Raw genomic sequence first — 13,599 nt, forward strand, 5'->3', positions numbered from 1 at the left:
CTAATTTTTTCTATTTTTTAGTAGAGATGGGGTTTCACCATATTAGCCAGGATGGTCTCGATCTCCTGACCTCGTGATCTGCCCACCTTAGCCTCCCAAAGTGCTGGGTTTACAGGCATGAGCCATCGCACCCGGCCAGGGAAACTAGTTTATGGGGACTGTTTTTCATTGTGAGCCCAAGCTCTCTATTCAAAATAAGAAGCTCGTGAATTCCAGTTCATAATTAATTTTTATTAACATTTTATATTTATAATATTTATGACATTTTTATCACTTCAAATTCATTCTAGCATTTGTCATTTTGTCGTATATTTTATGCAATTATAATCATTGGTCACATAACTATTTTGTTTTCTATCAATTTACTTATTGCTCTGCACACATATTTCTTATTTGTCTCTTTTTTATTACTTTATTATTATTTTTTTAAGAGACAGGGTCTCGCTATGTTGCCCAGGCTGGTCTTGAACACCTAGGCTCAAGTGATCTTCCTGTCTCAGCCTCCCAAACTGCTGGGATTATAGAGGTGAGCCACTGTGCCTGGCCTGCGCACGTGTTTCTAATAATGTTGACCACTTTTGAATTCTAGAATTTCATCATATTGGTATTTCATGGTACGATTAGCTAATTTAATAATATTCTTAGGTCTTGGGTTATTTCCATTTTTTCCTCTTGTTTACAATTAGAAATGTTATGGTGGAGCCATCTGTACAAATTAGCTTTGCCAAAACTTCGTGTGTTTTATTATCTTAGGATACTTTCCCCAAGTAGAAATACCTGGCCAAAATGTGTAAAAAGTTTTATAATCCTTTATGCATTTTCAGATGTCTGGAAAACTTAAAATATATTGCAGTGTTACCAGCAATACTTGTATACTCACTTTTCCAAAAACCTACCAATACTAGGTTTTGGGGATTTTTCTTTTAAGAAAGGGTCTCACTCTGTCACCCAGGCTGGGGTGGCATAATCATGGCTCACTGTAGCCTCGATCTCCCAGGCTCAAGCAATCCTTCCCACCTCAGCCTCCTGAGGAGCTGGAATCACCAGTGTGTAGTGTGTACCACCATGCCCATTACTTTTTTTTCAATTCTTTTTTTTGGGGGGGTAGAGAGGAGTTCTCCCTATGTTGCTTAGGCTTGTCTTGAACTCCTGGATTCAAGAGATCCTCCTGTGTTGGCTTCCCAAAGTGCTGGGATTACAGGCATGAGCCACCACATCTCACCCCAATATTAGGTTTTATGGGAAAGAAAGAATAGGCTTTTATTTAGCCTTTTAAGTCTTAAGTTATCTAATTCAACAGACGTACAGCGCTATTGTAAAGCTATTTTAATTTGTTTTCCTCCCGTCATGTTACACACTTTCAACCCACCATCACCACTAATTTCCAGACAGAACATTAATTTTCACTAGCAATACTTTATATTTTGTATATATTTGTTTTGTTTTGCTTTGTTTTTTTCTTTTTGAGACAGGGTCCCGCTCTGTCAGCTGGGCTGGAGTACAGCAGTGCGATCACAACTCACTGTAGCCACAACGTCCAGGTCAAGCAATCCTCCCATTTCAGCCTCTCCAGTAGCTAGAACTACAGGCATGTGCCACCATGCATGGCTAATTTTTTTGTATTTTTTGTAGAGATAGGGTTTTGCCATGTTGTCCAGGCTGGTCTTGAACTGCTGGGCTCAAGCAATCCACCTGACTCGGCCTCCCAAAGTGCTGGGATTATAGGTGTGAGCCACTGCTCCTGGCCATTCCACCTTGTATATTTTATTACTTACCAGAAGTTACGTCAAAATCTAAACTACTGACATTTGTCTGTACGTTTATTTTTGGAATTTGGAAAATACCAACCTGTAAATTGAAATGTAGATGGAAAGAGAACATGTATTCCAGCACTATGAATGTCAAACATGATGCCAAAATAAAGTGCAATGCTTCCAAAAATTGAAAAAGCATTCACAAAAGTCCAATAAGAAGTATCCAAGCCAATCTGTTGGGAAACCAGAGAAAAACAGCACTCATTTTGGGGAGTTAGCAAGAAATAAAGGATCTAACAATCCTGAAAACAGAATTCAGCACGTTAGGCATGATGTGGCTTGAATACTGGACCAGAAACTAAACCATCCTTGACTCAGGCAAGAAATAGAAAATGTGCTTGGTATAAGAGATGAAAATAGCATTTATATTTTGTAAGTGGCACAGGTGCAGTGGGAGTCAGTTGGATGTGCACGCCACCCTATATACAGAAATATAGGTAGGTACCAATAGACACTGAATACGGCCAATGCAAGCCACGTACCTGGAAATTGACTGTTATTACAAGAGCAGAGGCAATGGTGACAGCAAAAGACTGGTAGTCAGAAGGTGCCTCTCCATCCTGCCCTACCGTTTGCAGATAAGCTCCAAGAGGTATGAAGAAGAGGATCATCGATGTTAGGACCCCATGCAACAAGCTTACGAAGAATCTCTTATAGTTGAATAGTAAGTCTCTTTGTCCCACTATGTATAACCCAGGGAATCGGAGGCTCAGTTTGTCACTCACATCCTTAAGGAGAAAACAAAATGATGGTATTTTATTCATCAGGTCAAAGCAGTCAGAGATACGTTATAATTAATATCTCACAAAAAGTTGCAGCCTGCTGTTGAATTTTAGGAAGGCACAAACTGAACAAGATGATCGATCAATCCTGCAATATTTGTGGTGTGCAGAGCTCCACCTCATTGTTTAGACCACCATTACTTAATATTTAATTTAGAGATGGGCTAGGTATAAGTTTATTACTTTGCTACTTATGGAAAGAAAACAAATTAGTAATATCAAAAAAATATTTTTTTTTTGCTACTTTTTACCTCCTGAGTGAGGTATTTTTACCTCCTGAGTGAATTTTTACCTCCTGAGGCTATTCTTACCTCCTGACTGAATATATATTGTTGCAAATCCTTTGGGAAAAAATTTTCTCATGCAAGTTGATGAGTTAATTATAAATTATTATTTTTTAGTCTTTATAGTGCTTCTTTTTAAGAATTGGTATTAGATAAAAATATACACTGGCTACATAAATTTTGGAAAGGATTTAAACTTACTTTTAAAATGAGTAAATTATTATTGTAGAGACATATTGGACTCTCAGGTGTTTTTTTTTCTTTTCTTTCTTTTTTTTTTTTGAGATAGTTTGTTGCCCAGCCTGGAGCACAGTGGCCCAAACATAACTCACTGCAGCTTCAACCTTTGAGGCTCAAGTGATCCTCCCACCTCATCCTCCCAAGTAGCTGGGACTTCACAGGTATGCACTACCATGCCTACTAGTTTTTAAGTTTTTCTGTAGAGATGGAGTCTCCTTATGTTGCCAGGACTGGTCTCAAACTCCTGACCTCAAGCAATTTGCCTGCCTCAGCCTACTAAAGTGCTGGGATTACAGGTATGATCCACCATGCCTTCAGGTATCTTCATAGTAAGGTCTTACTGTCTAAAAGGAACATAACAAATACATGTGCCAATGAATTTAACCCCAGTCACAGAAATCCTCTTTTCTCTCTCTCTTTCTTTTTTTTTTTTTGTCTTAGAGATGGGGTCTCACTTTGTTGCCCGGGCTAGACTTGAACACCCGGGCTCAAATCATACTCCTGCATCAGCCTCCCGAGTAGCAGGGACTACAGAGAAATCCTCTTTCCTTACTACAAAACAAGAAGCACGGCCGTGACAACAGAATTATAATAGGGTTTGATCAGAAAGAAGTAAACCAGAAGAATGCATTGAAACATTTGCTTGGGACTTCTCTAACGCGTGCTCATCTGTCCTGAAGTGTCCCTGCTCGTGCGAGGCTCCTACCTGGTCGAGCAGTCCCATGAGGAGCACGGGCAGGCTGGAGTATAGCACGTTGTAGAGAGTGATGAACCAGTCCTCGTATGCAGTCTGTGAGGGGAGGACAGAGGCTCCACGTCACCAACAAAGACACATGCCAGCCTAGTTAGCACATACTCTTCTGCTTCCTTTATTTAACATTTTGTTTGTTTGTTTTAACAGAGATGGGGTCTTGCTATGTTGCCTAGGCTGGCCTCGAACTCCCGGCCTTAAGCGATTTCCCCTTCCCAGCCTCCCAAAGTGTTGGGATTATAGGCAAAAGTCTATGTGCCTGGCCTGTTATCACTATTCTTTTTTTTTTTTTTTTCTGAGACAGGTCTCACTCTGCCGCCCAGGCTGGAGTACAGTGGCACGATCTTGGCCCACTGTAACCTCTGCTTCCCAGGTTCAAGCAATTCTTCTGCCTCAGCCTCCCAAGTAGGTGGGATTACAGACACACGCCACCATGTCTGGCTAATTTTTGTATATTTTGTTGAGACGGGGTTTCACCACGTTGGCCAGGTTGGTCTCCAACTCTTGACCTCAGGTGATCTGCCCACCTCGGCCTTCCAAAGTGCTGGGATTATAAGCATGAGCCACTGCACCCAGCCCCGTTATCACTACTATTAATGGCAAGGTAACATGAAAAAATAACCAAAGATAAAGACAAAAGCATACAAGCAAATCCCCTCCTTTTTTTTTTCAAAGACAAAGTCTTGCCCAGGCTGGAGTGCAATGGCACAATCTTGGCTCACCCGCAACCTCTGCCTCCCGGGTTCAAGTGATTCTCCTGCCTCAGCCTCCCGAGTAGCTGGGATTACAGGTGACTGCCACCACAGCTGGCTAATTTTTGTATTTTTAGTAGAGACCAGGTTTCACCATGTTGGCCAGACTGATCTTGAACTCCTGACCTCAGGTGATCCACCTGCCACAGCCTCCCAAAGTGCTGGGATTATAGGCATGAGCCACTGTGCCCGGCCAAACCCCTTCCTTTCTAAGGCAAAATGTTTTTACAGCACCAGAAACATTTAGAGAAGTCGTGATCATTCTTAATTATGCCCCAACTGTAAGGAGACACAGCCCCAAAACTACAAATATAGAAGAAACAATTTGGTTTCTCAGAACTATAATTTTATTCATTTAAGAGCTCTACTTAGTAAATGACAATAATAACAACAATATTACATTACCTGTGCAGAGTAGCCATTGAAGAAGGAGTACCAGAAATGAACCAAAGTAAAGGCAAAGTTTTTGTAAAAGAAGTATCGTAGGAACTTGCACATCCTTATGTAAGACCACCGGCCGTGCACCAGCAGTAGCCTCTGCAGATAGCGGAACTGAGCAAAGGAATAGTCACTCGACATTACAGCTTGCATTCCTTCTTGTCCACTTATTCCAACGCCAATGTGGGCAGCTATAGGGCAGAGAGAGAAAACACTGTGAATCATAAGCCAATTGTGAGACAAAACATCAGATGATAAAAAGGTTCCATAGCAAACAAAAAACAAAGACAGACATTGATGGAACAATAATACAGAAGCTCTTGCTCACCATCCCTCGCCCCCAGCTCCTGAACTCAACTCAAAGTCAGTTACAAGTTGCTAAACAGAGCACATAGTAGGGCCTCCATAAATATTTGGGAAAGGATCTCATGTGGGTGGTGAATTCCATTTGGATTATCTGCCCAGATCACAGCCATCCCTTCCACCCACAGGGTGAGCCCCAGGCACCCATGTGTACATTGTGTCCTTGCCTCTTTGGCAACAGCTCTGTTGCCATGGGCAGATACATAATTTGTGGTAGATACTACAAATCAGCTCCCCCAACTTGGTTCCACCCTTGTTCTAATTAGAGAGATGGGAAAGGAAATAAAAACCCTACATTTCCCAGACTCCCTTGCAGCTAGGCTCTTTTGTGATTAGGTTCCACTGTTTAGATCCACTTATGACTTGGAAGCAGAAGTGAATCAGAGCCCAGCATCCCTTCCTCTTTTGGCATTTCTGCAGCAGAGCTCATATCTACTTTCCAGCTACCTGAATGTTGACAGGCTTCTTAATTAGAAGCTCTTTAGAGGAACCTCTTACCACTTACCAGAAGGGTAGAAGCTCTTCTGGTCGGTGACCCAGCCTAGAACCTGCTTCTGTAGACCATCCAGAGCTTTTGAAAGTACCTAGTCCCCTGTCTTAATCATTTCTTGCTTAAATACCAACTGGGGTCTGTTTCCCATGCTAAAGCCTGACTGACAGAAAACCCAAGTTGAGCCAGTCTGTCTCTTGATATCCTGGAATTAGAAGTCAGTTATTTTGTGTCTAGAATTTTAAGGTCTAAATTCTTGAGGTAAGAAATAGTTATATTTCTTTCTCTCTCTCTCTTCTTTTTTTTTTGAGATGAAATCTTGCTCTGTCACCCAGGCTGCAGTGCGATGGCACAGTCTTGCCTCGCTGCAACCTCTGCCTCCTGGGTTCAAGCAATACTTGTGCCTCAGCGTCCTGAATAGCTGGGATTACAGGTGTGCGCCACCACACCCAGCTAATTTTTGTAGAGACAGGGTTTCACCATGTTGTCCAGGCAGGTCTTGAACTCCTGAACTCAGGTGATCCACCCACCTTGGCCTCCCAAAATGCTGGGGTATTACATGCATGAACCACTGTGCCTGGCTAAAATAGATATATTTCTTCCTGAAGATTTCTAAGGGGCAGAGAAAAAAACTAGGAGGGGAGAGTGGTGGGGAGAAGGGAGAGAATGGAGGGAGAAAATGGGGGGAGAGAATGAGGGGAGAGAAGGGTGGGGAGAAGGGAGGGAGGGGAGAGAGAGAAAGAGGGGAAGGAGGAGGAAAGGGAGACAGAGGGGGAGAGAGAGAGATCGACACCGGGTTCCCAGTGCAAATCTATGTCTTTGTTCCAGTATCTTCCTGAGGCCTGGCTGCTTCTCGGGCAACAGGAGGTGTCTTTGTATCTTTTTAAATAAATTTACTTTTTTCTTTTTTTTCTTTTAAGTTCCAGGATACCTGTGCAGAACATGCAGGTTTGTTACTTGAGTATACGTGTGCCATGGTGGTTTGCCATACCTATTGACCCGTCCTCTAGGTTCCCTCCCCTCGCCTCCCACCCCTCAAATTTACTTTTTTCTTAAGCTAGCTTTGGTTGTTCTCCAATACTTGTAATCAAAAGAGTTTTAACTAAGAAACTATTAGACTTTCAAAGTCTTATTCATGGCCCTCAAGGACCTTAAGACATTTTTTTTTTCTTTACAGGGGGAAGGTTTCCAGAATGTATAAAATCCTTCCAATAGTCATAAATAATACTTTCAAATTAGAGAATGATTAGTTTTGTCTGGGTCTTAAAAGTAATGAATGTGAAGATAGACAAGATCATTTAGAAAAGATATGTTGGAGAACACAACCTATCGTTACTCAGACCCTGAAAAGTGGCTGCAAAGCTGCGGCGTTTCTAACTAAAAAGAAGCTTCAAAAATCCTGCCCTAGTTATAGAACACAAGGTCTGGCAATTCAAAACACAACTGTGGTGACGTTTCCAAACCTACGTTTTCAGTAACACTTTACAGTTCTAAAAAACAGAACAAATTGCATCTCATATAATATTTATGATCTCTTTGAAAACACACAAATATTTCCTATGACCAGCATGGTTGCCAAACTGCTCTTTCCTGCCAAACCATGGCCTTTTCTTTCCTGAACAAGCCACCGAGGAAAATGCTGAGATTCTCTTGGTTGATGTGGCTGAGGAAGAGGAACCCCTGTCCCAGGCCCTGGTCCTGCCCCAGTCCTCAACTTTCCCACTGAGGAGACGAAGGACAGATGTGAAATGAACACTGTCATAGTTCCCAGGGCAACCAAAAGCACTGAACAGATACACTATAAGGTGACATTGGTGTTTTTTGTAAAATTTAAGTATAGGCACTTAGAGTTTCCTGAAATCTCAAATGCGGTGTTAGGTGACTCACTGGTAGGCACTCCTTTATCATTCCTTAACAAAAGGATTATTTCCTCACTGCAGCAATAATCCCTCTTGCCGTTTTTTGTGTGTGTTTTTTGCTTGTCTGTTTGTTTTTTGTTTTTTTTGTGAGATGGAGTCTTGCTCTGTTGCCCAGGCTGGAGTGCAGTGGCATGATCTTGGCTCACTGCAACCTCTGCCTCCCAGGTTCCAGTGATTCTCCTGCCTCAGACTCCCGAGTAGCTGGGATTACAGGTGCCCGCCACCATGCCCGGCTAATTTTTGTATTTTTAGTGGAGACGGGGTTTCGTCATGTTGGCCAGGCTGGTCTCGAACTCCCGACCTAAAGTGATCTGCCTGCCTTGGCCTCCCAAAGTGCTGGGATTACAGGCATAAGCCACCGGGCCCCACCTTGCCTTTATCTCTCTCCTGCTTCATGTACATTCTCAGGGTCTAAGACCAAGAAGAGACAACATCCACCCAGCTGGTATGAGATATCTTCCGGTAGGATAGAGGGAGAAGGCAGTCTGTGATAGTCCTTGGATCCTTGCTAGGGGCAAAAACATGGTGGGTCATGATTCCTTCACTTCTTCCAGACTACACTGCTAAACATGAATATTAGCAAATGCTCAGATTATTTTTTGACACTTGAATTTCACTCGACTACTTTATAACCAACAATTTCTGTGTGTGTGTGTGTGTGTGTGTGCTTTTTTGTTGTTGTTGGGGAAAGGGTCTTGCTGTGTCACCCAGGCTGGAGTGCAGTGGCGCAAACATGGCTCACTGTAGTCTCAACCTCCCAGGCTCAAGTGATCCTCCTGTCTCAGCCTCCCAAGTAGCTGGGACTACCTGTGTGTGCCACCATACTTGGCTAATCTTTCTGTATATTGTTCTTGATGCAGTTGGAAGAAATGACAGCTTTTACAAAGTACATAAAGGCACTAATACTACTTGTATAACTTCTAAGGAGACCCCCAAAGTTTCCTATATTTTTATCCCAAAGGGATGCTCTATAAGTTACATATAAAAGTACCTGGGACCACGTGCAGTGGCTCATGCCTGTAATCCCAGCACTTTGGGAGGCTGAGGCAGGCAGATTGATTGAGCCCAGGAGTCTGAGACCAGCCAGAGCAACATGGCAAATTCCCAACTCTACAAAAAACACAAAAATTAGCTAGGCATAGTGGTTCATGCCTGTAGTCCCAGCTACTTGGGAGACTGAGGTGGGAGGATTGCTTGAGGCCAGGAGGTAGAGGTTTCAGTGAGCCAAGGTCGTGCCACTGTACTCCAGCCTGGGTCACAGAGGGAGACCTTTCTTCTTTTTTCTTTTTCTTTTTCTTTTTTTTTCTAAATGCACCTGGCATATAACAGTGCTTCATAAAAATTTTAAAACAACTTAAGGAAAACAAGCCCCTCTAAGATTATCTACGTTGAGTTTGTGCAATCCCTCTCATTGCCGAACTCAGAGGAACAAAATGTTTCAAGCCTAAGTCACATAATCAGTTGATAAATCTCCAAAGCAAATCCATCCGCTCCCATTATCTAGAAGACTACTTTATAACTGAATAAAAATCATGTTTGACTTGTCCTTTTGGCACAGCTAGTTATGTTAAAGGTACGTAATGGAAAATAAACTAGAGCTGGCTGGCTCTGGAGGAAAGAGATAGATCTAATTCCAAGCAAGCAATACCATTTGCATGGTAGGGCAAGCACATGCAAAAACAAAACCAAAAAAACCCAAAAAAACAAAAAAACAAAAAAAACCATGTGGATGAATTAAACTGCTGGTGACGACAGATATACACACTGATAAAGAAGGCAAGATGACATACGTCATATAGCTGACTCCTGTTGAGGAAGATAAAGTTGGAATATTCTTAGTATACATCGAGGAGGAGGAGGAGACTAAGAAAAGAAAGAGACAGACTCATGAGCCACAAAATAGACTGAAAAGTCTAGTTATATATAATGCATTTAAGCACCACAGGAACATGCAATTACCTATGTACCGTCAGGTAATACTTCAGCTTAGTGATAATACGACAGAGCTGGAGGTGACACTGGGGATTATTTTCTTTTCCGATGAGAAAACTGAAACCTGAGCATAAGCCCGAGGTGACACCAGATTTTGGCAATAGGATGAGGACGAATATCCAGGTCATTAGTTTGAGTATTTTTATTACAAGATACTCCCTTATAGTAACAGAGGGAGGAAAAAGGAACAGGATTCAGACATAGAGATACATAGAGATGAGGGCTACGGGTGTGGTTCTGCAGGCTTTGATACTGGCACAACTGTATTTCTGCAAGGCAGGACTCAATCTTTTACTTGTGTGGACTTAACTTCTAGCATCCAGCAAAAGGCAGCCTTCTAGGGAGGTCAGGAGGATGGTGAGAGAACATGGAAGCTTTTCTTCAATGCTAAAACTCTAAACTCACTCCAGGTGACCCAATGATGAAGTTCCCACAGATTTACCAAAGGTAGGAAGAAAGTCTCAGAAAGAAATGCTTAGGTGAAAGGGAATGACATTGTCAAAGCAAGCACCAGAGCTCAACAATTTATGTCTCACAAAACTTATTAAATATCAGGGTTTTGTTTTGTTTTGTTTTGTTTTGTTTTGTTTTTTTGAAATGGAGTCTCACTCTCTCGCCCAGGCTGGAGTGCAGTGGCGCGATCTCAGCTCACTGTAACCTCCGCCTCCTGGGTTCAAGTGATTCTCCTGTCTCAGCCTCCCGAGTAGCTGGGATTACAAGTGTGCACCATCACACCTGGCTAATTTTTGTATTTTTAGTAGAGACGGGGTTTCACCATCTTGTCAGGCTGGTCTTGAACTCCTGACCTTGTGATACGCCCACCTTGGCCTCCCAAAGTGCTGGGATTATGGGCGTAAGCCACTGTGCCCAGCCAATATCAGGGCTTTTAATAAACCCGAAATATGGGAAGAGAACAAGTAAGAGGGGAAAAAATACACCACATCTATGTAAAAGAAGAAAAATATAAGGATAAATTCCCCCCATAGACCTTATCTTCCTCTTAGCATCTTTCAGGAGCCCTGTCAGCGATACTCTTTCCTCCTGATGGGCTATGGGCTTTCCGGGGGTAGGGTCACAGGTGTTGTCATGGTTAAGTTGCTTTATGAAACATCTGTTCTATGAAAACCTAAGCTGTAAAATCTAAAAAACAAAAAACCACCCCCTACACATTCCAGCCATTTTTCCTCTCTAGCACGTTGGGCCCCACTGGCCGTCGGTGCATGACTCACTTTTGATCATGTTCACATCATTGGCCCCGTCTCCGATGGCCAGCGTGATGGCTTTCTTGTACCTCTTCACCAGGTCCACCACCATGGCCTTCTGCTTGGGGGTGACGCGGCAGCAGATGACTGCGCTGCACTCGCAGGCCAGGTCCACAAAGTTTTTCTGCCGCTGCTCTTTCTTAGCTTCTAGCCTCCTTTTACTTTGGGTCCGCATCCGTCTTTCTTCTTCTGTTCTTGGGAACTTCAGCTTCAGAATCTTACTTCTCTTGGTCTTTTTCTCGAGAAGAATTTCATTCTGTGAAATCAGAGAGGGAAAAGGTTACATTCATTTTAGTTTTACCCCAGGAGCACCATTCCCAAGATTTAAATTATGTGAAGGATAATTTTTGGGTTGTATCACTGATTATATTTGACAAACAAATTTGATTTTATAATCAAAACATGTATATGTATGTGTATACATATATATACACACACACACACATATATATATGTATTTTTTTGAGACGGAGTCTCTGTTGCCAGGCTGAAATGCAGTGGCACGATCTTGGCTCACTGTAACCTCCACCTCCCAGGTTCAAGTGATTTCCCTGCCTCAGCCTTCTGAGTAGCTGGGACTATAGGTGTGCGCCACCATGCCTGGCTAATTTTTTTTTTTATATTTTAGTAGAGACAGGGCTTCACCATGTTGGCCAGGATGGTCTCCATCTCCTCACCTTGTGATCTACCCACCTTGGCCTCCCAAAGTGCTGGGAGTACAGGTGTGAGCCACCGTGCTTGGCTATATATATATATATATATATTTTTAATGGAGATGGTGTCTTGTAGCCTGGGTTGAAGTGCAGTGGCTATTCATTCACAAGCATGATCATTGCATGCTGCAGCCTCGAACACCTAAGCTCAAACTACCCTCCTATTTCAGCCTCCAGAGTAGCTGGGACTACAGGCACATGCTACCACATCTAGCTTGTAAAATGTATATGCAACAAAAATTTAGAAAAAATGTATATGCAACAAAAATTTAGAAAATCCAACAATCTATAAAGAAGAAAATGAAAAATACCCATTAATTAATAAACCAAGATAACCACTTTTACCTCTTTGGTATACATCCTTTCATATATCATATACTATTAAGTCTTAAACTTGGAAAAATCGCACTTTCATGTATAGGCTAAGAGACTTTTAGGTTGGCAGTTAACATGCAAAAGCATCTAAAAGTGGTCCCAAAAGAACTTCTTTCTTCTGAGTTAAAGGCACAGATACACTAGTGATACGTACCAACCAAGAACCAGTGATGATTAACGCACGGTTTCCACCGGGTGGAAAAAAAGGTTCCTGCACAGGAGGTGCAAACTTTGCATAGACTCCACCTCTATTCCTCTGGTTTTCCATCCTTGCATGAAGAAGAGAACTAGGGGAAAGCAAATTTAAGTGTTTAAAGTGTAAGACCATAAATAGGCCCTTGACTCTGAGATAATTTTGACTTAAAAAAAAGTGACAAAAAAACAAAGTTTACCATCTTAACTATTTTTGTTTATTTTATTTTCATTATAATTTTTTTGAGAGAGGGTCTCACTCTGTCGCCCAGGCTGGAGGGCAGTGGCACGATCATGGGTCACTGCAGCCTTGACCTCCCAGGCTCAAGTGATTCTCCTGCCTCAGCCTCCTGAATTGGTGGGACTATAGGCACACACTATCATGCCTGGCTAATTTTTGTATTTTTTGTAGCAATAGGGTTTCGCCATATCCCAGGCTTTGACTATTTTTAAGTGTATAGCTTAGTAATGTTAACTATAGTCACATTGTTATCCAACCAATCTCTACAACTTTTTCATCTTGCAAAACTGAAACTCTATACCTATTATACAATAAGACCTCATCTCACTCACCCTCCAGTCCCTGGTAACTTCCAGTTTACTTTATGTTTGAATGAGTTTGAGCACTCTAGATACCTCATATATGTGAAATCCAACAGTATTTGTCTTTTTGTGACTGGTTGATTTCACTTAGCATAATGTCTTCAAGGTTCATCTATATAACATGTCATAATTCAAGGTTCATCTATATAACATGCCATAATTTCCTTCCTTTTTAAAGTTGAATATATTCCATTATGTGGAGGCACCACATTCTGTTTATTCATTCACACAATGATGGGCACCTGGGTTGTGTCCACCTCTTGGCTACTGTGAACAGTGTTGCTATGAACATGGGTGTGCATGTATCTCTTTGAGATCCTGCTTTCAATTATTTTGTGGATATACCCAGAAGTGGGATTGTTGAATCATATGGTAATTCTTTTTAAAAGTTTCTGAAGCATCACCATACTGTTTTGCATAGTGGCTGCACCATTTTATACATATTATCAACAACGCACAAAGGTTCCTTCAGCAATGCTTGTTATTTTCTATTGTGTTTTGTTTTTGATAGTATCCATCCTAAAGGGTGTGAGGTATTGTCTTGCTTTGGTTTTGATTTCTCTTCCCCTAATGATTAGTGATGATGAGCATCCTTTCACATGTTTATCAGCCATTTGTATGTCCTCTTT

At 41.9% G+C, this 13,599-nt stretch overlaps 1 protein-coding gene across 1 annotated transcript in view; it reads right to left on the minus strand.

The window, feature by feature from the left end:
• The window catches only part of ATP8B1 (ATPase, aminophospholipid transporter, class I, type 8B, member 1), an 81,308-nt gene that overhangs the window by 4,785 nt on the left and 62,924 nt on the right, over positions 1–13,599 (minus strand). Inside the window, exons 19-24 of the mRNA XM_011949533.1 lie at positions 12,330–12,462; positions 11,055–11,343; positions 5,029–5,252; positions 3,827–3,910; positions 2,297–2,542; positions 1,849–1,987 (exon numbers count right to left, since the gene is read on the minus strand). Of these exons, the coding sequence (XP_011804923.1) occupies positions 1,849–1,987; positions 2,297–2,542; positions 3,827–3,910; positions 5,029–5,252; positions 11,055–11,343; positions 12,330–12,462 (1,115 nt within the window). The remainder of the gene's footprint in view (positions 1–1,848; positions 1,988–2,296; positions 2,543–3,826; positions 3,911–5,028; positions 5,253–11,054; positions 11,344–12,329; positions 12,463–13,599) is intronic.

Source organism: Colobus angolensis, unplaced genomic scaffold (genome assembly GCF_000951035.1).
Source record: "Colobus angolensis palliatus isolate OR3802 unplaced genomic scaffold, Cang.pa_1.0 Scaffold108, whole genome shotgun sequence".
Classification (NCBI taxonomy): Eukaryota; Metazoa; Chordata; class Mammalia; order Primates; family Cercopithecidae; genus Colobus; species Colobus angolensis.